The following is a 23,442-nucleotide window of genomic DNA, read 5'->3' on the forward strand; positions in this document are numbered from 1 at the left end:
GCGTGGCTTTACGTCAACCCGCTGACGAGGTTTATGCTTCCTGTCGCCCACGTAGATTGCACGGGTCGTGCGAGCACCCTTATACAAGTGCGAGTGCGGCAACGTAATCAGTCACATGGCTAAGAGAAGTGATTGATTCGATCGAGCACTCAAAGAGCGAGTGATTGTGCAGTATAGAAGCTGTATAAACAGGGATGAGATGTCTCAGACCTGGCGACGCTTCGATAGGTGGACCTCATGTAAACGCTTGAGGAAAGGCGCCTCGTCTCGGGCATGCTTGTTGTAGCAACGGGTGAGTGTTTGACTACACGTGATGTCGCTTTCGATACCTTTTATCTGCGAAAGAGCAAAGTACGAAGTATTGCCATTTCCTGTCTCAGCACTCGCTCGCTTCTCCTTTGCTTTTTTTTTTTTTTTGCAGATAACAGGCATACCGACATCACGTGATGTCTGACACTCCACAAGTTGAAACAAGCATGCCTATCAAGACGAGCTGCCTTTCGTCAAACGTACATGTGCACCGATCGAAGCGGCATGTAGAAGCGCCCTCACTGCAACATCCCGTACAGAAATGTTGTCTTTGTTCTTGTCCTTGTATGCTCTCGTCCTCGATTCAAGGCAGTGCTTGCTGCAAGCCTCAGACAGGCTGGCCGAATTTCGATGCGTGAACCTAAGTGTCTTTGATAAAGACGCCTTGTCATCCGTGGCATGTGTATTTTCTCGGGTGCGAGATATGTGCAGGTCAGTGCGTTGTAGCGTGCCCGTTCGCTGTTTAGCGGACGCATGTAAAGGATCCTTCGTTATGCGAGCCATTCAGTTGTAAACGTTTTCGACTGTATACATATATATGGTAATGGCGGTATCCGGTTAAGTGTCCGTACTTTATCGCCTCCGACGCACCTTTCCCCTATATGTGGCTTCATATTGAAAAATTACACGAGCGACACCTTCTAACGCTTATACTGCAGGCATGCGAGATTGCCTCATGCTGTGATTGGTCGTTTAGCTGCTTTTTCGCGATTTCCTCGTCGGCCGTTTTCGTACACCTTATTCATATACCACGCACGTCTATGTCCCAAAGGTGCGAAAAGCAGGTGCCGCAGAACTTTCCTGTCGCATATCGTTACGACTGCCGCTTTTTTTTGTTGTTCTTTTATGCAAGCAGGAGTGTTTTCGTATGATATTATATATCTTCTCTGAACGCGCTGCGCGTCTTCAGTACGCCAATGCGCACCGCATATAGCGGGGAGGAAGTGCGCCCTTCTCAACAGTGCTTACGTGCTGTTTTCGATTACTGCGCCGCCAGCTCGTGGCTTAATCCGCATTATCGCGCAGTTGTTATGCGGTGCTGACGCTGGCTGAGAACGAAGGTAACCGTTTACTGGAAACCAGTTGGCCCCGTTAAGGGTGATTTGCTTGTCTATATGACTAACAGCCTACCATAAGAATGTTTTGCTAAACCAAAACACGCTTATTAAGTAGGGTGTTAGTTGTATACACGCATACAACCATTAAGGGTTCACACTGGTTCACACCGTGGCGAAGTCGCGTGAGTGAAGCTCCGAATGGCCGTGGACCGTTCAATGGGCTCATTTGCTGCATTGTTATTAAATTTGATATAACTCAGATCACCGAAGTTTGTTTCGCTGGTGTTGTTGACCACGTTGTAGCTTTGGCTGAAACCTCGTCTAAAATGTGTACGCGTGTGGTTGGGGGGTAGGGGGGAGGCTGTATTCTATTATCGCCTTGCGTATAAGTCTTATGTAAGGACGAATATCAGACGTCAAGTACAGCGTGAGCTATTAACTGCGCTATAAATTATACACCGCAAAGGCTGTGCATATCTCAGGCTGTAATATGAATGCGAATATCCCCCCTAGCTAATTGAACTTTCCCGTACAGTGCACAATTTCTTCTTTGTCGTTCTGAAGAATGCTGCAATTTTTTTCCTATTCAATTGAAGCGGTGCTGCAGTAAGTGATCGAAATTTACTAATTATATTACGAATGAAGACTTTCGTAAGTCCGACTTCTTCGGTGTTGCATAAATGGCTGCAGTACGGCGCCGAGGCCACTCGTCCTTTGAGCGCATTGCCACATTCAGCCAATTAGGCTTATTGATCATCGCGTGTGATGTAGTGTTTGTTAATCCCTATGTGGTTTAACAGATGTACGACATAGCAGCAGCACGTATGAAAAGGCGCATGATGGGAACAATTGGAAATGCTATGCGAAGTATACGGGCTGGCTGTTCACTCTCAAGGCGATGCGGTCTGAACCCCTATGAAAATATGGTAGTGTGTACACGACCAACTACTGTCCGGTGAAGTGTTTACGCACTTCGTGCCGAACGCACCGCCCACCCATCGGCGCCGCTCCGAGCGCGCCTTTCGCGGACGGCCGGCTCGTTTCATTTCTGCATCTTAGCGGCGTTTGCCGGCGGCGCTTTCACTCGCACAGAAGAGTCGGGGGTGGCGCGGCGCGATGCTGTCGATTTGTGGACATTATGCGGAACATGAGGGTGCCGTCGAAATTGCGCATAGAGGGCCCCTACAATGGTTATCGTAATAAAACCATTATAAAAACGCTCATTCGACGGCGTATTTTTTAAAATATTTCAACTTTTGGGCTGGTTTAGTTTTTGGATGCGCCCACGGAACTAAAAAAACAATTTCGAATATGTACAAGCCACGTCATCTTCGGTGAATGCGGTTGTCCGTAAGAACGCGGGGCGGATATCATATCTCGATTTTGATAAGAGTACACGCATACTCGGCGACGCTGTCAGTGTATATGCGAAGGCGTGCATCGCTTTCCTTATCTCGCGGAGTGCTTTTGATAACCCCGTTTCTGCTCGCTTGTGCTTGAAAGCGGAGCAACATTACGGCCTTCTTGTATGGTATAATATACTGCCGGCATGCGCATATCACAAAGGGCATTTTGTAGAATTATTAAGTGAGAGTCAAGCTGCTCGTCATCTTGAAGGATTGCTCTCGTTAATCGAGGTCCGAAAGGACGTGTAGTCATCGTCTAATAATAAGTGCTTCCATGTCGCAGTTGTGACATCAACACATCCGAGTTGTGCTCTTTTAACTCGTTATTCATTCCTGTTCAATGCTTTGCGGCAACTCGGCGGCTTCGCGAAGTTTATTTCTCTTGACTTTTGCGGCCAGATTCACCATGGTTGCAGTCTCCAGCCGGCCGCATGCGGGTCAGGGATGTGCAAATATTTCTAAATATGCTGTATCGAACCGGATTTCGAATATCGATTTCCTAATCCCCCGTACACAACAGTGGAGCCTTGAAAACAGGCTCACCGAAGTGTTGTGCTGAAGTCATTTTTCTGCCCACCGTGACAGCCCTATAGCTTAATGGCTCATTCAGAAGAAGCGCTGCAGTGCGCGATCTCAGCTCCGTCGTAGTGAAGTGATGCGTGGCGAATAAATATATCTATATCCCGACCAACGGGGCTGGCAACAAACGTGACGACGCTTAGCTTGTTGCATGGAAGGCCGCTTCACATGGCTGTCGGAGTTGTCTCGCCTGCATTTGGCGCCCGCTTTAATGCAGCAGTTTGACAAGCAGTGTGAGACCAAGTGAAAAAAAAATTACGGAGCATCTCCAAGGTATATGTAAACTGCATGGTATCATAACTTCCATAGAAGCACATGGATGCAGTAGTCGGCGGCTCGTTTTGCCACCGTCGCCATCTACGTGAGGATGGGACAACTAACAGCAAACAAAGAATAAAAAAAATATGAAGTCACAACCGGAAGTGGTTGTGAGCACGCGTACTCTCTAAAAGGCTCTGTTTCCAGCCACTTGGCGGACCATTGTAAGAAATGTGGTTGTTAGCCACTTCGTGACAAGTGTGTGATCATGAGGCGATATAAAAATAAGCGCGAGATTACCGAAGCTAGCCTTCCTCATTCAGCAAATTGGTGTTTTCTGTGTTAGCGTACCTTCGATCTTTCTTCACGGCTGTGAAAGTAGTTATCTGGGGTCCACTGATATGACTGGCGCTTGATAAGGTTGGTCGTTTGGCGCATGTATGTGCGATTTTGCTTATGTTGCGTGATTATGCGCAGATTGTGTTTTCCTATACATTGCAGTTGGTTTTCGATAAACTTTGGTTGTTCGTTCAGTGCTCTGTTCTCGCCTCTTCTATCCCCTCTTGTCGTTTGTGCGGTTAAGCAGTTTCTTCGTCTACAGGAAGCGGTAGTATTGTCGCGCATTTGCCCTACATGACGCGAAATTGAATTTTTTCTTAATTACGGACCTTTTACGTGCCGTTATTATTACGCGATTTTATTGTGCCTTGTGCCTCGCTAGTTTATTGCGGGTGAGAAAAGAAACAAAAAACGAAAGATTGAGGAAGCAAAGAAGTTTCATTAGCCAAATTACGAATTTAAAATATGCACAATAAATTTCGCAGCCCCGCTGCAGTATGGTCTAGTGGCTAAGGTATTCGACTGCTGAACCGCAGGTCGCGGGATCGAATCCCGGCTGGGACGGCTGCATTTCCGATGGAGGCGGAAATGTTGTAGGCCCGTGTGCTCAGATTTGGGCGCACGTTAAAGAACCCCAGGTGGTCGAAATTCCCGGAGCCCTCCACTACGGCGTCTCTCATAATCATATGCTGGTTTTGGGACGTTAAACCCCACAAATCAATCAATGTTATATCTTACAAGTACTATAGGTGTCGAGATATGCGTACTCTTTATCACGCAGCACAATCGTAGCTTGGCCAACACAGTCATGTCCCCTCTTTCGAATGTGGTAAGATTTCACTATCAGGAAGATGCGTGAATGACCGCCTTAGAGAACATCGCGCATCTGTTAAGGCATCAGGCTACAGTCATCTTGCGGATCACTGTAGAAACTGCGGATGTTATCCTGTGTTTAAATAAACAGAAATGTTATTTCCACACAAGGATCAGCTAACACGTGAGATAGTGGAATCTTACCACATCCGAAAGAGGGGACATTACTGTGTTAGCCAAGCTACGATTGTGCTGCATGATAAAGAGTACGCTTATCTCGACACCTAGTAGTTGTAAAATATAACAAATGATACATAACATGTACAATTTTTGTAATCTTAACACGAATGATTTCTGTTACACTCTGTTCTGATGCGCACGCCCGAAAGACCATGTATCCGCTTAAAATATTTTTTCTGATTAATAAACCTTCAGTTGTGAGAGCAAGTGCTGTCCTTGTCAGCCTCTTCTGTCCGTCCGTTTTTTAGTGCGCTTCAACAAAGCTTTCAGTTACACAGGCTAGTCAAAGAGCTGCTTCGCACCTAAAACTGCGGCGCGTGTGCGCGCGGTGGCAGTGTATAGCGGCAAGCTCTCTGCGATAGGACGCGAGGGCGTGGCCAACGTGGCGTCGGCGTGACTCACGTTTCATCGGGCGTGCAAGCATTCGCCAAATGCACGACAGAATGCGGTTCCGGAGTGAGCGCCATTCTATCGCATCGTGGCGATAGTGTCTCTTCAATGTAAACTCCTGGAAGGGCGCCTTCTGCGGCCGAAGATCCGCTTCTTCTCTCGCGGCCGAGTTCGTCGCAGTCGGCAGCTCTTCAGAGGGCGCATATAGCATATATAAATGTCGCGCAGATCCGCTTGACGTCATCTCCGTCTGGCCGTCGTGCACCATTCATCATCATCGTGCAGTGCTGTCTTTGTGCTACACTGTAGCGATACACGCGTGGCTCCGTGCAGTGTCTTGTGGCAGCCAGCGTTCGCAACATCGGAGCTTCGGGCCGCTCCTGTCATTTTGATTAAGAACCGCATGGGGACGTAAATAAATACAGCGGATAAATTGGCTAGTTCGCTTACGCTGAGCTCGTTCTTATCACGCATACAGTGTCACTGCAGGCACGAACGAACAGAGCAATTGATTGCGTGACGTGTTCCTTTCTAGTGCTTGCGTTTCTTCAGGGAGGTCATGATGGACGAGAAGATGAACCTGTCTGGTACAGTACACTGTATACCGTTTGCTCGACTAAGCAGCCTTATGAAGGCATGTATAGTTTCCCAAACTTGGTTATACAGGGTAGTGCTGTTGCTCAACGACCATGGCAATGATAGTACATATATTAGCCTCGTCTTCGTGCTTGCGGTCTTCGAACGCACATGTGGCTTTGTTTATTGCTATGTTTTGGCTTTGTTTTGAGTTAAAAGAACGGGTCGTTGTGAACTTCGCGGCCCGATTCGGATTGGGGAATCTAAAAAGTTAAAATGGGGAAGCTAAACATTTGCTGATTGTCGTCTCGTGACCAAGCAGCTCCAAGCCACGCTAAGCCAAATGGAGCTGAGAGTACAAAGATTAGACAAATACTCATCATTAGACAAATACTCATCAGATACTAGCGCCACAATTCCCCTTAATGTACGCATGGGAAACGTTTTGCTCAAAGCAACGCAGGTGTTCGCTGTTCTTTATGTTAAAGTGAGCGTAGATCACAGATGACCCTGTTAGGCGGCTCATGAGTCAAGTGGCGCTGCGACTGATGTTGCAAGTTCGATTCTCAGCCACCACGTCCGCATTCTAATGTCTACAAAATGACACTCGTGCACCGTATACGGTTCGATGACCGTGTGCTTAGATTTAGGTGCATGTTAATTAAGAACTCCAGGTGGCTGATATTTAATAATAATAATAGTTGAAGCGTACCGTCGTCCGTGTTCATGAGAGGTACACTGCAGGATGTTTCAGCGTGCGAACAAAGGCGAAAAGACAGGGTAGACAGAAAGAGCTCTGTACACTGTACAGTACTCTTTCTGTCTCTTTCTGTCTGTACTCTTTCTGTACCCTATACACTGTACTCTTTTTGTCTACCCTGTCCTTTTTCCTTTGTTCGCGCGCTGAAACGTCTTGCAAATAAGACTACGCACCAACTAGCCCAAGCTTCCACTCTTGTAAGGTACAGTGCATTGCACCGCACTTTTAACAATAAAATGGTACATCGAAGAAGTAGGCCTAATATGTTTTGTTCCCTATGTTCCATGCGGGACTCATGCAGCATTATCAGAATCTTATTCGAAAGGTCTCAGTTATTTATTTAAAAGAACCACTCATGAATTTTCGATTAACTGATTTGTTAGCATAAATTCCAATAATGAAAGTGCTATGGCATGGACAATTTTTGTTAGTTGCTTGGTTGGAACAGCTAGCTTTATTCAGGTCCTGCGGGACGCGCGCTAGCTCGCAGCGGGTGACTCCAACGTCAAGACCGCCAGGCTAAGTCTGTCGACCGCTTCGCTGGCCTGCTGGACAGCCCAAAGCTGCCCAGGAGTTGGCTGCATGCGCATGACCGCCTCTCACCTGGCCAATTTGGAATCGGGACTTGATTAAACACAGTCCCAGAGCATGTGTGCTACTGTGGACTTGAGCCTGCATGCGAGGTACACGTCATCCTTATAGTTCTCAGTGTATATTGCATACAGAGTCTAAATATTAGGATATGTATCCGTTTGTAGCAATCTAAACGTGAGCGGTAGAGGCCGATTATGTTTCGGGTGAGAAGGATTGATTGATATGCGGGGTTTAGTGTTTCAAATCCACCTTATGATTACGAGAGAAGCCACGGGTGATGAGGAGGGTGTTCTTTTCATGGTACTCAGCGGGTGCGTCCCTGCAGTCCAAAACTTCGTCCTCATCAAGCCCGATGGCTGCGCGGAGGGTGAGCGCGCGTTCAGCTTCGTGGGCCGCCTCGTTGAGGTTTGTGGGAACGCCCGCTGTGTGTGCAGGGGGGAACCAGATTAGCGAGTGGTGTTTCATCTCGTCGGGTCCGACACTTTGAAGTAGATGCGCAAGGTTTGCTCACACTACACCACACTCCGAGAGCGTTCGACCACGATCGACCTTCAAGCCAGAAAGCGACGAAGGCGCTGCTGAAGTTTCTGCGGTCCACCGGACTCGCTTGACGACATTTTTGAGTTCGCGTGCGTCTTCTATTTTCTTTTTTTAAACCAACACTTTCTCTCCTTTTTCTCTCCTTACCTTTTCAGGCCGATTTCCTTTTCCCCAGTGCAGGGTAGCAAACCGGAACCGGTCTCTGTAATGCTTGGCCTACGATAGACGAGCCGCTTTTTGTGAGCCATCTTACTGTATAACTATCGAACCCAGATATAGCTGTACATCGGCGCTTCCTGTTGAGTTGGAGCCTCAACGGATGTGGCTCGCGTTTCGTGTGATACGGCTCGGAGGTCTCAGTTTCCAAGATCAGTTCCTCGCCCGAATGTAAAACCTACTTCTGAGCCGTCGTCAAAACAGCCGTCGTTCCTTTTTCCGTCTTTCGCGAGGGTGAAATGCCAGTATTTATTGCCGAAATGAGAATCGCGCCATTCGCACTGGTGCGCGAAGACTTTTGCGTAACAATGAAAGCCGGCACCGACTTCCCTGCGATATGCTGAGAAAATATAAGAGCCGGTGGGACGTGCGTCTATTTGTTTATAGACAATTATCCAAAAAAGTTCTGATGTGCGCCAATTCTTCGTCATCGACTTCATGTTCTCAATCCGCTGAATAAATTTTCGCCTCATAACGGAATGCATACAGGTGACTTCTGGTGGACGGTTGACCAGTCAAATCTGCTTTGTCACCATTTTCTTTCTTTCTTTTTTTTCTTGACGTAGCAGTCGAAGCGTTTATCGGTGAGTCGGCACCACTATCTCTCGTATCAGTTTCATCGCGGTGCCGTGCATGCGAATCTCTTTTTCACTTGCCCCTCATTCCCTATCGACGCGTTGATTCGCACTGTGTACCCAATATCTTCGACTCCTCCATGACTTGACGCCGCTCTCGTACATTCTCAAATCATATCGTGCCGTGGCTAATGGAAACAGATACATATTATAAATGTAGGAGCACGTATGAGCTTTTAGTATGCGTTCTCGACGAACCGAAAACGGTCGTTAGTACGGTCCAGTCGCATCGGCGTACACATTATTAGTGATGACCATATACAGGGTGTTCGAGCTCACTTTAGCCTGGGTTTAAAAATATGCTGACACACGCTATTACGATGTGACCCAATGCATGTTGCTGACCGTTGCCCAGAGTTGGACAGTTTTTCAGTGTTCTAAAATATTGTTTATTTAGGTCTGTTTAAATAACTACCTTTTGAAGGAATGAAGATGGATAAAAATTTCAATTAGATAGTTGTAGATCAACGTCTTATTAGACAGTTTTGAAATTTATATCGGCTAAGTATTGGTGTTTTTCTGCTTAATTACAAATGCCCGTGAATTCTATTGCGATTCTATTGCTCCCTAACGTTCCACGTACGAACGACCAATAGCATTTGCCCGATTGTGCTGTCTCGACAGGGTCGCAATGACGGTGGTGGCTCTTTGCGATGAACATGTTTTGGTATCGGCCATAAGACAATAACCGCTGTGACTGCTAATCGCTGTCATGAACCGCTGCGAGTGAAGCATGTCGTACGCGGAACGATAAAGAGCACTAGAATCAACGTGCGCACTGGCGCGCGAGCGGGTTTGTCACGTGGTATTTTTTGTATTTCGCGGACATTTGTAATTAGCCTAAAAACACTAATGCTGTACAGATAGAAAGTTCAGAACTGTCTAATCGGACCTTTTGCGAACCGATCTACAACTTTCTGAGATTGTTTATCCATCTACCTTCCTTCCCAAGTTAGTTGATTAAACATATCTAATTAAATAACATTTTAGAAGACAAAAATGGTTTTACAAACTCCAGGCTACGGTCTGCAACATGCATTTGGTCTAGTCGTAATTGTGTGTGTCGACATATTTTTAAATTTTGGCTAAAGATAGTTGCGGAAACCTGTATACCCAGCTGCGAACGCGTCCTTCTTGTCTGATTATTATTTTATAGCCAAATGGATGTCCCAAAGCGTTCGGGCACTCGATTGCATTGTCACACTAGTAACCGTAGGTGGTTATATAACTTGTTTCTGCATACGCGCATGTCGCGGCGCTTTTGTGGTGAGCACAATACATCCACTGCATTCAGAAACGAAACATGAACACACACACACACACACACAGCCTGAGGTGAGACTTGCAATCGCTATTACACTGGTCTCACTCAACGTCGTTTTATTCCTCGAATGGTGGATGCATACCACTTTGGAGCATATATCATTTGTAATATAGCGGATGCACTTGGCAGCCAGTAAATGTTTCTCCGAAGTCCTCTTTCAGTGTATACGACCAGCGCGCCTTGAGCAATGAGAATTTAATGTAACGGATCAAGCCTTTAGGCACTACTCCTATGCCGCATGAGGCTCATTCGCTCCTCAATTCAAACAATCGTGCGAGTATGCATAACGCAGCGTCTGTGCCCTTGAGAGCACTTACACGTGTAGTATGATATACAGTGCTTTTTGATGCAGACGCACGACCAATGTGGGTATGCGATGATGCCGTTCCGTCGGGCACGTGCGGATCCCCGGAGAAAGCGATGCAGCGGCCTTGTCCCGGGCCTGCCGCCGCGGCTGTCGTTAATCGCCAGCAGGGGTGTTCGTCCCTCGAAAGGGCATTAATAGTCGTTCCCTGGTGCCATCAGTGCGAGAAGTCGGGGCGGTACGAGCACCGAGGCGGCCGTCTTTTCCGCGGGTGCAGAAACGAGGCGACCGACGGTTGAGAGAAGTCGCAGAAACAACCGTCGAGGCGGTCTTCTGCAGCCCCAGCAATTAGTGCGGTGCGTCACTCAATCAAGCGCCCTCCGCCTTGCGAAGCAAATTGTTCCAAATGATACCGAGATGCGCTCGCTGAATAACGTACGCGCGTGCCGGGGGTAACCCCCCGGGAGGGGGGCCTCGAGTGAGTGCGTAATGAGGGCTGCCATCTCGGTTTCTGCCGACGGCGCGCCCCGTCGACACTGACGGGCCCAGGAATGCAGCAGAGTCGACGACGCGCTGCGCTTGACGGATGCGACTTCCTCTCCGCTCAGTGCGCGCCCCCGTGCGTGTGCTTTTCTGCGAGAGCGGGCGTTATCGCGCCTCGAGGAGATTCCGCCATGAGGGTTTTTATTTTTCGTTTCTTTTCCTTTTTGCGCGTCCTTCGCCGCTGCCAACTCCGCGGACTCTGCGCATTCGACCGGTGAAGTAGCGACGGCGAAGTAGGCGTCAGCGGACACGGTGCGCCTTCGTTGTCGCCCCGCTGCATTTCTTCCATCGGGCTTTGCACAAGCGTGACCGCATCGGCGCCTCTTCGATCAGCGGCGAAAGTACCACCCTCGTGCAGAGGACGGACCCTTTCTTTGAGCATCGCCTTGTGCAACGAGTGGGCCAGATGGCCGGTCGAATTTCACGGCGGCGGCGCTGAGTGTGCGCCTCGTTCCGCAATCTCCGTGGGCATTGCACTCGGCAGTGCGCGCGCGTCTCTCCGAAGAAGCCGGCCGAGGAATAGAGCCGCGTTGGGTCATCGCTCTCCCACTGCGGTGAATCGCTTTGAACCTCGTGCTGCCACTTCGTGGTCGACGACGGCTGTGCGGCGAACACGGCCCGTCGCGCTGTTCGCGACTCGAGCGAGCCGTCTCGGCAGCAGCCAAATCATCGTTCGCGGAAGCCTGCGCGAAGCATTTGTGCGGTGGCCGATCGAAGATTGCCTTGTCCGATGCCACGGTGTTCGTTCGGCGAGCGCAGATTATCGTCTCCGCCTGCTGCACCGGCGTCGCGCTCTCCACACGACCACGCTTGACGTCGCGCTCGCCTCGACGCCGGCAAACGGCAGCAGCTGCTGAGAGCGACACGCCCGCTCCTTCCCGGTGTCGGAGCTTTCCGCGGAGCGTCGTTCTGGCGCGTGCCAGTGTGACCACGGCCTCCCTCCCGTGCTGGAATGTGGCGTTTTCGTTGTTGTCAGAGGCGGTGCTTCTAGTACGCGACCATATTGCCACCCTCCGTGACATCGCCGATCATCGACCGTGAGGGCTGTGTGTTTTCCTCGCCAAGATTCGGCACTGCTACGCCTTTTTCACGTGTGCCCGCTGTACCGTGGTCAACGCCTGCTCGTTGGATGAAAGTGCCGTGCAATTCTAGTGTCAAAAGAGCCACATTTCTCGCCTTGTGGCGTCTTTCGGGCCGGTCTGGGCATGCCTGCATGCATGCCCCCTTGACGGCAGCCCCCCGAGGCGCATTGTTGTCGCCCTGACCCTTGTCATCGTGTGAGTAGCGTGTGTGCATTCCGCGTGGTGCCTTTCTTTGGATACGGCGATGGAGAAGTTCTTCCTGCGTGCCTTGGGCCGCTCGTACACGTACTGCTGTGCCGAGGCGACTCCTCCGCTTCCGCCACCGCCTCCTCCTTCCGGGCGGACGTCCGCCGGTAGCCGACGGTCGGCGGACGTCGCGGTGCTGCGCAGCAAGGCCTCCGCTAGGCACGCCAGGTCCTCGCCGAGGAAACGACGTGAGTTGCTGCCATGACGCCCGCTTGCCTCCACGAGCAGCTTCTTCACTGCTCGCATTTTTGCTGCCTCTGGTCGTAGCGTAGTACAACTGCTTGTGTGTTACTCAAACACTCGTCGAATGTAACCGAAACAACCTTTCGACACTGTATCGCTCCCTCAATTACGTGCAGCACTCATGCAGTCTGTGTCGCGGATGTGTTTCAACGACGTCTATTCTTTGCTCTATAATTATCTTGCCCGAATAGCGAGCGCTTAATGGATGTATTTTCCTTTTCGGTAGGGCGTCTTACGTCGTACGCTCCTAACTAAGAATGGCAGACTGGGTGTGTTGGTTTATCATAACTGGATGGCCAAGTTGGTCGGTTGATTTCTCATGATTAAGTAAAACTTCGAGCGCAAATGACCGACGTGGGACCGCGTCGTTTATTCAACGGGTACTGAAATCGGCGAACAAAGCGCCGGTCAAGCGGCACAGCGCGTCGGCTTTCATATGCGTCTGTTCTCGAAGATCCGAGCGTTATCGCTGGCGGTCGCGCAAGCTTTGGAAGAAACTTTACTGTTCGCGTTCTTCGAACAGATCTTAACACAAAGATCTACAATCGCCAAGCTTCTCGAACAGTGAGGCGCTGTATCATTCGAGCGTTGCTGACAGTATTTTGGGGATCTAAACCTAACGCAGCAAATTTGAAAAAATAATAAAATACCGCGCACGGCAATATTTGCGGGAAGTGTCTGCTCGAGGCATCGGCGAGCTCAACTGTGCCCAACGACTCGTGGTGTGTGTCGCTTTGGGTTCGGTAATCGCAATGACGTCAGCATAAGACGGAATCGCGTACATGGCGCAATATACATTTCTTGCAAAAGGAGTCGTGCAAAAGAGAAGAAAAATAAAGCGCAGAATGTCTTTTGCTTAGGCAATGTAAGCGCAAGTCGCTTTGGTACTCGCGCCGTTCACCTTGACGTTTCACTCTTCCATAGACGGGTTCTCTCTCTCTCTCTTTACAATACAGATTTTTAAACGTAAATTCTATGACAGTCATGCTCCTGACGTTTTCGCGCACAAGAACACTTTGCCGCAAGTAAAATGTAATTGACGTGTATACGGACTATGGTACTTTCCAGCTTTGGTAGTTACTATATCCACAACGGCAGAACATTATGAAATCATTTCTGCCTTGTGTCTCGTACATCGACGACCGGGACATCTCCGCTGGGCACTTCCGATGCAAGTCACTGCGTAAAAGAAGAAAGGCCCAACAGACTCGAGAAGTACATAAGACGGGCGCTATAGCGAAATGTTTAGTTGCAATCAATGATGAAGTGCATTTCAGATCGATGGAAAATCATGGAAAATGTGTAAGTGGCATCATGGTAACATGGCTGTGCAAGAAATCTGAAAAAATTGATTGTTAGTTGAGACTACACATAAGGAAAAGCCTTGCGTAACTGACACATTTCTCCCAATATAGCAGTGCGAGCATTACTATAACTTTGAGATTTACAAAAATCGCTAAGGCATCGAAACGGATAGCTTTCTTTTTCTTGTTTATTGTTGGATTTTTTTAATTATTTTCAAGCAAAAGTGTGCTCTTGGTTAAACGTAGTTTTTTTTTTTTTTCGTTCCCGTGTTTATGGAGGATTTCTGAGCGCACACGAATCGCAACTAAAACGTGGCAATCGAGGGAGGCTAATATCTCCTGTGCGGGAACTTTTTTTCGGTAGAGAAGGGGGGCGGCGGTTGGTTCAGCCATACTTCATGTATGTTCGTGCGTGCGTTTGTATGTGTACGCGTATACATAGACGTGCAAGATGGGCAAATTTCGCAAGTTCGAACCCCACCCTCGGATGGCTACGACAATGGCTATATAAACTTTTCTTTTGCGTTAACATTTGTGTTTTGCTATCCAAACGATATAGGCGAATGCTCGTTGGGTTGTTTATTTCTCTACTTAGGGCCTTTTTGACAACTTTTGCTCAATGATTATCACGTGAGATGAGTCGTAGCTGATGATCCTCACCAGCGTCTTGTTGAACAAACCTACTTGAACAACGGACGATGCTGCACGTGTGCCGTCTCGAAGCCACAAACTGCTATCTCGGGAAAAGAAACATCGCCTGCCGTGTACAGCTTGTGGCAGCAGCGACAAGCTGTGTACACAGACGCGTGGCTGCTGAATCGCGGCTCAGCGGGAGGCTGGGAGAGGAGGAAAAGACCTCCTCGGAGGCGACACGTGTGGCCTCTGCGAAGACCAGGTGCGTGTATTCACATATCGCACGATCTCTGTCGAATGGTTCAGCGTAAGCGAGCTGATACTTGAACATGGACGCGAAATCAGTCTGCCATAACGGATTAAACGTGTCGGAAGAATAGCCAGTACGATGCGCACGCTTTGCATCGCTCCACGCTCATAGTACACGATTTACCAAATCGAACACGAGCCGCAGGTGCAACGTGCTGATAGCCTCACGATAAAAGGAATTTTTTTCTCAGAGTCAACCAATGACGCAATCAACAAGCGCACAAACAATATGTGCGCTTCACCTATCGTTCACGGAGCGAGGGAGTAAGACTCCACTTTTGCTACAGAATTGCCTACGATTTTTTTTCCTTTGGGAATTTCTTGTGGTAGCGCATTCTATGTGTCGATGAAAAGGAGAACTTGAACGTGTCATGGCGTATTGCGTGAGAGGTGGTTTTGAATAATGCGACGAAGTGGTGGTTTCAAGAGATGTTCGCCTATTGTCATGCACTATTACAACACGAAAGGCAGTTCGTTGCAGCCACTTTTTCTCGACAAGCCACTGGGGGTATTCCCTCGGTTATTTCTCGCGCTATCGTGGCGGAAATGCTTGACGTAAACAGCACAGTGCCTTACCTTAACCGATTTGCAAGGTGGTATTCACCACTGTCGCCATATTCCTTAATGTGTCGCACTAAGGCTTTTTGAGCTCTTAACTTGACAGCCATTCGCAAGAAGTGTTCTGAATCATTTTGCATGCTTACTCCAAATTTATATTGACCGCAACAGTAATTATTATAAAGACTTCTAGCATTCACACTGTTTTCTTGATTTTGATTTCTTTAGCCGCCTCGGAAGTACCCTGATTATAAAGCCCACCCGAAAACCACAATTTCGATCCCAGCTGCAGGCTGTCACATTTCGATAAAAGCAAAAAGCCAGGGGCCCGTGTGTGCATGGTTTATGCATATACGTCAAAGGGATACCATAGTGGTACAACGAGTCAGAACAAATTGGTTGCACTCTGAGAACTCAAATTTCGTTAATTTCACTATTGTGTATTTATCAATGTAGAAAAATCCAAGGCTTGAGTTTCATTTTTCCGCTTCGCGCCGGTCTCCGCTCATAAATGCCAGGGTATATTTCTCTACCAAATTTTCCGAAACTTGTTATATTACAACTATGACCCTCTCCCAAGAGGGCAATGCATTTCATTATTACTGAATGGGAACTACTTCAGACGTTTAGTAAACATTGTAAAAAATCTGTGATGCCACGACTTTTGGTGCGGGAACTTCAATGTTCGTGTTTCCTTCTCGCGGCAACAAGCGTGGTCATTTAGGAATTCCTGCAGTGTTTTACGTAAGAACATTCTTCTTGTTGGTGTAATTCCTTTCAGAAATTAATCCGCTGTCACGGCGTGCCTCGTCATCGTTTATTATTTCCCTCCTCCGCGTGTTCACGGTGATTATATTCAGTGACAAGTTAGTTCGTGGCCGCCCGACTTATACCTTGACCAGTATGGCTGCCGCATGGACCGCTTCATCTGGCCAGGAAGACCAGACTGGCAACCAGCATTTTCCCCTTTTTTTTTGTATAGTACCGACAGCGCGCAGTGTACTGGCTGGTGCTTAGATGAGGGGCGTTTTTCAGCAGTTTGAACATGTTTTAGGTTTAACTGTAGGTTTTCTTCTCTTTTATTGTGATGCCAGCCAGCGAAAGGTCAACGAGAAGCCACTGTGACATTTTTGGTTGCTCTGGGAACTACAGAAAAAAGGAAACTGCCGTTTGAGTTAGTATGCGGCATGCATCACCAAACGCACAGCGTTTGCGGTTGCTTCATGCATGGTACATCGTTTGTGTTACGCGACGAGTTTTATAGCGACAAGTCTCGCAATATACCCTGAACACCCAGTGTTACGCTCGGCTAAATGACGATTGGATATGGTCAGCGGTCAAGCACGCGTCCTGGTCCTAAGCAGCACTCGAGTTGCCACCTGTGATGTTTTCGTTTCATTTTATGATTATATTGCAGTATGATGGGTTTGATCAAAACAATCGGCATCGTAGCTCGGTTAAACGCAGTGATCAATTTAGTTTATTATGTGACTATTAAAACGGACAAGATATCCCACTTCGCAGCGGGGTAACTGGCATAACACATTTAATTCGTGATGCGCACCAGCCTTGCGAAACCAGAACATTCACTGAATTTTACATGAAAGTTACGTGGTAATATCCTTGTCGTGAGTGTGCAACTTCCAGGGTATGGGTCGTGCACGATGTGATATGAAAATCGAATAGTAAGAAAAAAAAAGAAGAGTTCAGTGACTTCGTGTTTGGAATATCTACCCCAGGAAGACATTGCTTTAAGTGGTCAAGAACCGTGTCTGACAAGTCTCGCGATAATGTATACACACATGGTTATTTTTCTTTTTAAATCGAAACAAAATTAAACCACGTTGTTGTGGTTGTCTATTGTTTCTATAACGGTCAATTTCGTTGCTTAGCCTTGCGATCGACACCCAATATTTCTTGAAGACCGTACAACTGGTAGACAAAAATGTTTTTAAAAAAGTAAACACAAAAGTACCTTTTATGCCGATCATAGGCTCGAGCTCGCCCCCGTATGGTGCCTCACCTACAGAAAACACCATCTTCCCTATAGCACCGCCGCAATCCAAATTAACGCCATCACTCTAAAAGAAAAAAAAAAAAGCGTGCCGGCATGTAAACACCAGCATCCTTTTTGTGCACCAGTACGTCCCTGTAAACAGTTCTAATTTTGTCCGCACGCAGAGGACAACAAACGATCAAGTAATAAGGTGCAATTAAAAGTCGACCTTAAGGTAAAGAACAGTTTGTGAGCAACAAACAAATGCCGTCATCGCTAAGAAATTGCAACTGCGTGCTCACGTACGATCGCGTTTATGGGTGGTAGTCGCTTCGACAGCATAAACAAACCGCGAGTGCAAAAACAAACTCAAATAATAGAGAAATATAGTTCAGTAAATAAAGTCATTGTAACCTCAGAAGGTGCCAGCACTTGCTTGCCCTGACGCATCGAAATATTCTTGCGTTTTTCCAACAGAAAAAGTGCCGAAAACATACCGACCATTTGCGATGCGTTCGCGCTGTCGCATATGATCATATTTGACCCTAAACGGATCAAAACGTTTCAGGACGTCTCACAGACTCGCTTTCTGCCTATACTGCATCATTTCGGATGAAATTCCGTGTGCCAAAACGAAGAAAAAGAAACGATTGCAACTGCAACCGTACGAATACCCTTTGTAGAAACGCGGAGCTTCGCACGCTCCAGTAGGTTGCCGGACGAAGGACGGCGCTGCCCGCTAGGCAATGTGGCGGCGCCCACGTTAAAAGGTCTATACTGGCTCTTCAACGCAAGTTTACTGGCGTCATTATTGCGTGTGAAAAACACTGTTCCGCGACTGCACTTAAATATACGTCAAACAAGTTATATTTAATATTGATAAAGTAACAACTGATGCTAGTAATTTGGACTTGATTCTTGATGGAGTCAAGTTTACCAATTAGACTAGGATACAGGGGGTGACCATGCACCTTTTAGAAATCGATAACATTGACATCAGGTTTGAAATCCATCAATTAAATATTGACGCTAAATCTGTTGTTTCTAAAATTCGTGCAGCTGTAGGTTGTGGTTCTCTTATCTATGTTGCATTGGATATTCGTTTATCACAATGCCTTCAGGATATTGCCCGGCATATATAACACTAGCGGCTTCTTCAAAGGCGTCCCTGTGTGACATGAAGGAGCTGGTGAAGCGCGTAGCCTCGAGTAGTTGCATCACTATACCGCGCACGCTGCTATATAACGTACTGAGCTTGCTCTCGTGTAGGGTCCGAAACTTATCCAAATGGCGACTACATAGCCGCTGTGTTCTGTTTGCACTTGAACCCTGATAACCATTAATACCTTCAAAAGTCACAAGCTGTAGCAGCCTATGGTAGTGCGTCTTAATGTTTCCTTGGTATCTTTGGGTGTCTTTTGACGCACACTCTTTGCGATCTCTATTAACTAATAATGAAGCCGTGTAGATTCGCTCGCAGCGGGGGATGGCTCCGTGACTGTCCATCAATATCCCGACGAAATATCCTGGTTTGTGTCATGGCCGCCGTTGCTCGCAGTATGCCACAGTGTGTGTGTATTTTCATTTCGCCGTCAAGCGTTTTCTCTTGGCGCGGTTCACGTCTCCTCTTTATTTCTTCCTCCGCTTGATTCATTTGTTTCACGGGCGCAAGGTTTGCCAAACTTGGTCACGTTCGGCGACTGCTTGCACTCAACTTGAGATGCTCGACGGCTGCCCAAGGCTATCGTGCACCTTCAGCGTCCTGTCGGGACCAGCAGTGACAGCGGCGGCGCTGATACAAGTCACTTTTCCAGTTCTCCTATCTTCGTGTTTCGATTCGGCTCGCGGCGTGGCCTGCCGGGCTCACTCTGGCGCGCCCTCTCTCTCCTTGCCCGTGAAAGTGGGGCGGCACGCATCTCGATCACCTGCGCTCGCATACCCGAAAGCACGAGCGGTCCCTGGTTATCGTTTAACTGTACACTCAAGGCCAACAATCGTGGTGTGGCCCACGTACTTCCAACAGCAAAAGGGACGCGCAATGTTCGATTCCCGCTTTGTCTATAAATGTAATTTCGAAATAAATTTGCCATACTGCTATTCCCATTCCGACCTATAGAGTCACGAGCTTGATTATAAGCATTACTCTTTGATATAGCAGAAATTCGCATTTGTTGTGGATACAACGTCCCGCAAACTTTCACTGTTGGTATACGTTCGGTCAAAGGGCGATGTCGGTCGAACGTTCGATTGGAATACGAGCGCATTGCGCAACTTCCCTGCGATGTGATCTGATAGAAACAAATACCTTATTCAACAAAGTGCGCGCTTTGGTGCTTACCAGAGGATGAAAGACGGTAACGTTTCTGCCTTATTTATTGGCCCCGAGATGGAACAGAGCCGCCACGTATATATAGTGGCGAGTGATCGAAATGCTGCAGTGTGTCATTGCGTCGCCTGATATATAGTCGACCAGTTCTCGAATTTGTGCGAACTTCACTCACGTTCTCATAGGGGAGGTTGTGCCGCTGTATCAGCACAGTATACGCCAAATGCTTGCACGTGTACCTGTGTGATATACACAAGAATTACGCTCTCCGAGGTTCGTTTGCGATAACAAAGTAAGGGTATGCACGTGTCGGAGGAGCGTTATTTTCGTAGCGTCCTTTTACCAAAATCACGATCTTCATTGCGGCTGCCACTTTGTCATTGTTCAAACACACCACATTTGGCGTCGTCCTAAACGAAAGTACCGAACGTCAAGGTGTGAATGCAGTATTTCAGCGACACCGGGATTGTGATTAACACGTTGTTTATAGGTTGCCGGAGGATGGAGCCTTGCGAAATTCACAGGTGACACCCACACCATTTCGGGAAGTTTTGAAAATTTGATTAACACGTTGTTTATAGGTTGTCGGAGGATGGAGCCTTGCGAAATTCACAGGTGACACCCACACCATTTCGGGAAGTTTTGAAAATTTCGAAATCCTTGTGGTACCCCAAAGCATCGACAAACGTGTTCATATGTGGTGGGCAGCGTTAAAAGACCTCAAGATACGCACTTATGCGGTGGCACACGTATTCGTGCAACCAGAAAAGCAGAGGGCGTAATGTTTGGCTTTAATTGATCAGGCAGAAAACAGGATTTTTTTTTTTTTGCAACCGCTAGAGCAAGAAGTAAATATTTATTTGGCTCATTCACGCAACGCCAGTTTCAGTGTTTATAGGCAGAACACTGACTAAACCCGTGCTAAACACTGACTAAACCCGTGCTAACATAACACGAACAAACAAAACAAAACATGGAGAAAACCTAACTCAAGGCCAGCACCCCGTTGGTTAGCAGATGCGTTTCTTTCACACGTAACAGGATGGTCAGGCCAGCGCGGCGCGTTTCTGTGGCAATTGAGGGGTAATATATGGGCTACAGTGAACGCGCTTTATTCGCTGACAATTGGCTCAAACCAGGTCACATCGTTTACCAGGGCTTGTGAAAAACAATGTGCCATATTCCGGCGGCGGCGCCTGTATTCTCGTAGAGATAAAAATGCCTGCTTCGGTTTAGGTACATGGTAAAGAACCCCAGGTGGACCCTTTTGGAGCCCTTCACTTCGGCGTCACTTATAATGAAATCGCGGTTTTCCGATTTAGAACGTCAACAATGAAAAGAAAATATCAATCGAAGCAATGTGCTATAGGTCGTAATTTTTCGTTTGAGCTTGTCAGGGTAATGCAACTCCCAATTTTTTATTACTACTTTCCTGTTAGTAGTAGCTATATGAGGTAAACTTCCAGGCTTGACAGCTGCTTCCTGCAGTTTTTCGGTAAAGGTGTGAATGCTTGAGGCCCGTGCACTTAGATCTAGATGAGCATGAAAAAACGTGTCGAAACGGAACAAAAACAAAAATCGAAAGTAAGCACACGGCGTGCTATCCCACCTATTAGCCCGCCAACAATCAGTGTTATAGATTTCGGTGCACAGTAAGGAAACCAAGGTGGTCGATATTTCGGGGGCCCTGCACTACGGCGTGTTACGATCGGCCCTGGGGAGCCAAGCAGGAAGTGTTTGGGGGAGAACCGGTTCTCGACCGGCGGTGGCGGCCACCCCCACCTCCCCATTCGGGTTCCTCCTCGCCGGGAGAGCTACGGGGTCTGCTGTGCGTTCGTGACCATATTTGGTAACATTTTGGGGCGCCGGGACCATATATGGTGTTGGGTTGTGCCACTCCTTGTGTTGTGAGAGGTGTTTTCCCGTCCCTCGTGGCCGAGGTGCCGGCGACACCGTATTGGCTGACGATGCGGACAAGGCGCCCAGTGTCAACAACGTGGCGCTATAAAATGCCGAAGACGTTTTGTATCGCACGCACTCTTCTCTCTTTGGGTCAGTTGACCACTTCTCCACATGTAAATAAATCTCTGTTGTTCGTTCGGGCGCTTCTTCTCGCTGAATTGTTGGACGATGGATCCTGCGACGGGGCCAGCTACCGAAAACGAGACCGGCAGGACCCGGAGTCCCAACAGGCGTCTCTCACGTCGGATCGCGGTTTTGGGACGGTAAACCGTCCCAAAACCGATTGTATACTACCTGCAGTTACGAGGTAGGCAGTAAATATTGTGTCAGCAACTTACTACCTCAATGGTGTTATAAGTAACATTGCTTTCTGCTTAATTTTTTTTTAAGCGTACGGGTTGAATGGCCTGATGTGGTCGGAGGTGTCGGGAACCAGCCAGGCCTCAGGGCGACGTAGACTAAACGAGCCGCAGGTGATAACATGAGCATTTATTTGCGCGACTGATGGTATAACAGGTTTTCATTAATAATATCGCCTTTTTACATCACTGATGATAGTGGGCTGGGAGCGTCTTGACGCTCGCGTTACAAGTCCATGGTCTTCCAGAGATTCTCTGTTCGGGAAAATCATCGAGTCCAGGACAGCAGTCTAATCAAAACGTCGCCTCCCCCCCCCCCCCCACCTCCCTAATGAGGGAAGGTCAAACACCGCCTCTTTTGCAACCCAGGAGCGATTCCCGCTCGTCCGGCTCTAATGGGAGGAGAATAATATACGGTGCCGCACAGCGCTTGAGAAGTTGCAGGGCTCGCACATTGAAAGCTGCAGCCGTGCACTCAGATGCTTCTTCTTTTTTTCGATAGCGGCGCCGGCGCAGATCACGGCTAGCTACCGGCTCAGTCTCAAAAGCATGTAAGAATAATTTCAAATGGACAGACGCTGTATGGCGCCACCGTTTGCGGTGCCTTTGTGGCACCGCAGAATGCGCGAAACGTGCCTGGGTTTCGCCGCTTGTCTAATTGTCCGATGCACCTCGCAGGACGTTGAACGAGAACGTTGAACGAAAAATCAGCAGCTGTCTGCTTCATTGGAGCAGCGTTGACTGCAAGCTTCAGCTCATCTTCCGGGGCGTCAAACTCGGCCGGGTGTCCTGCTTGACGAGGGGCATGCTGACAGATTTGAAGGGTTCAGAACACGACTGCGGCGTTGTCGCCGCATCAGGTCGGGGAACGTCGACGATGGAGGGAAAAGGAGGGCAGACTTTTTGCCGAGTCATGCGATGCCAAGCCACGAAGGCGGATCATGGCGGGCCCCGTTGACCTTGATCCAACGAAGTACGGTGCTTGCCGTGCAGTGCGATGCTGTTCACGAAAGACGCGTACCCGTATAGTAGGGGACGAGAACGAAAGCGCAGCGCGGATCCAAGACAGAAGGTGACTCCATTACTTGGCCCACTCGGTACGCAGAGGTGCGTGGCGCACGCCTGGTCCGCGCCGAAACGTTTCGCGTGGCGTGCGTTCCCGTTGCCCATGAATGAGCCACCACGAGTGCAAGATGCCCAACTGTGTTGCCTCGCAGCCGACGACTCCATTGCGCGCTCTCTTCTTGACGGCGAAGAGAGCAGCGAAGGTCGTCGCCGCGTGCACGATTTCATCGCGGTGTCTTACCGCCGTCGCGCGTTGCCACGGCGCCTTTTAAACCGATTGCGCACGCGTTTGCGTCGCGGCTTTGTGTCGCCGACGCGGGAAAACTCTAGCTGCACTCGTTGCTTGCCGAGCGTGGGCGCACGGTCGCCGCGACAGCGAGCGAATCTTGCGCGTCAGCCTCGTGACAAAAGCGACCGAAACAACGAGCGCCGTTCTTCATTTTTTCTTAGCGGCTTGCCACAGCGCGACAACCAT

The 23,442-nt window shown here is 48.5% G+C and overlaps 1 protein-coding gene across 2 annotated transcripts in view; it reads left to right on the forward strand.

The window, feature by feature from the left end:
• The window catches only part of CenG1A (Centaurin gamma 1A), a 339,755-nt gene that overhangs the window by 159,715 nt on the left and 156,598 nt on the right, over positions 1-23,442 (forward strand). The window contains exon 1 of one of the 2 annotated variants that reach the window (XM_037423690.2): positions 12,096-12,400. The exons of the other annotated variant lie outside the window; for it this stretch is intronic. Coding sequence (XP_037279587.2) covers positions 12,211-12,400 — 190 coding nt within the window. The 5' untranslated portion in view covers positions 12,096-12,210. Of the gene's footprint in view, positions 1-12,095; positions 12,401-23,442 lie in introns of those variants that run through there. 2 annotated transcript variants of the gene reach the window in all.

This window comes from Rhipicephalus microplus, chromosome 4 (genome assembly GCF_043290135.1).
Source record: "Rhipicephalus microplus isolate Deutch F79 chromosome 4, USDA_Rmic, whole genome shotgun sequence".
NCBI lineage: Eukaryota > Metazoa > Arthropoda > Arachnida > Ixodida > Ixodidae > Rhipicephalus > Rhipicephalus microplus.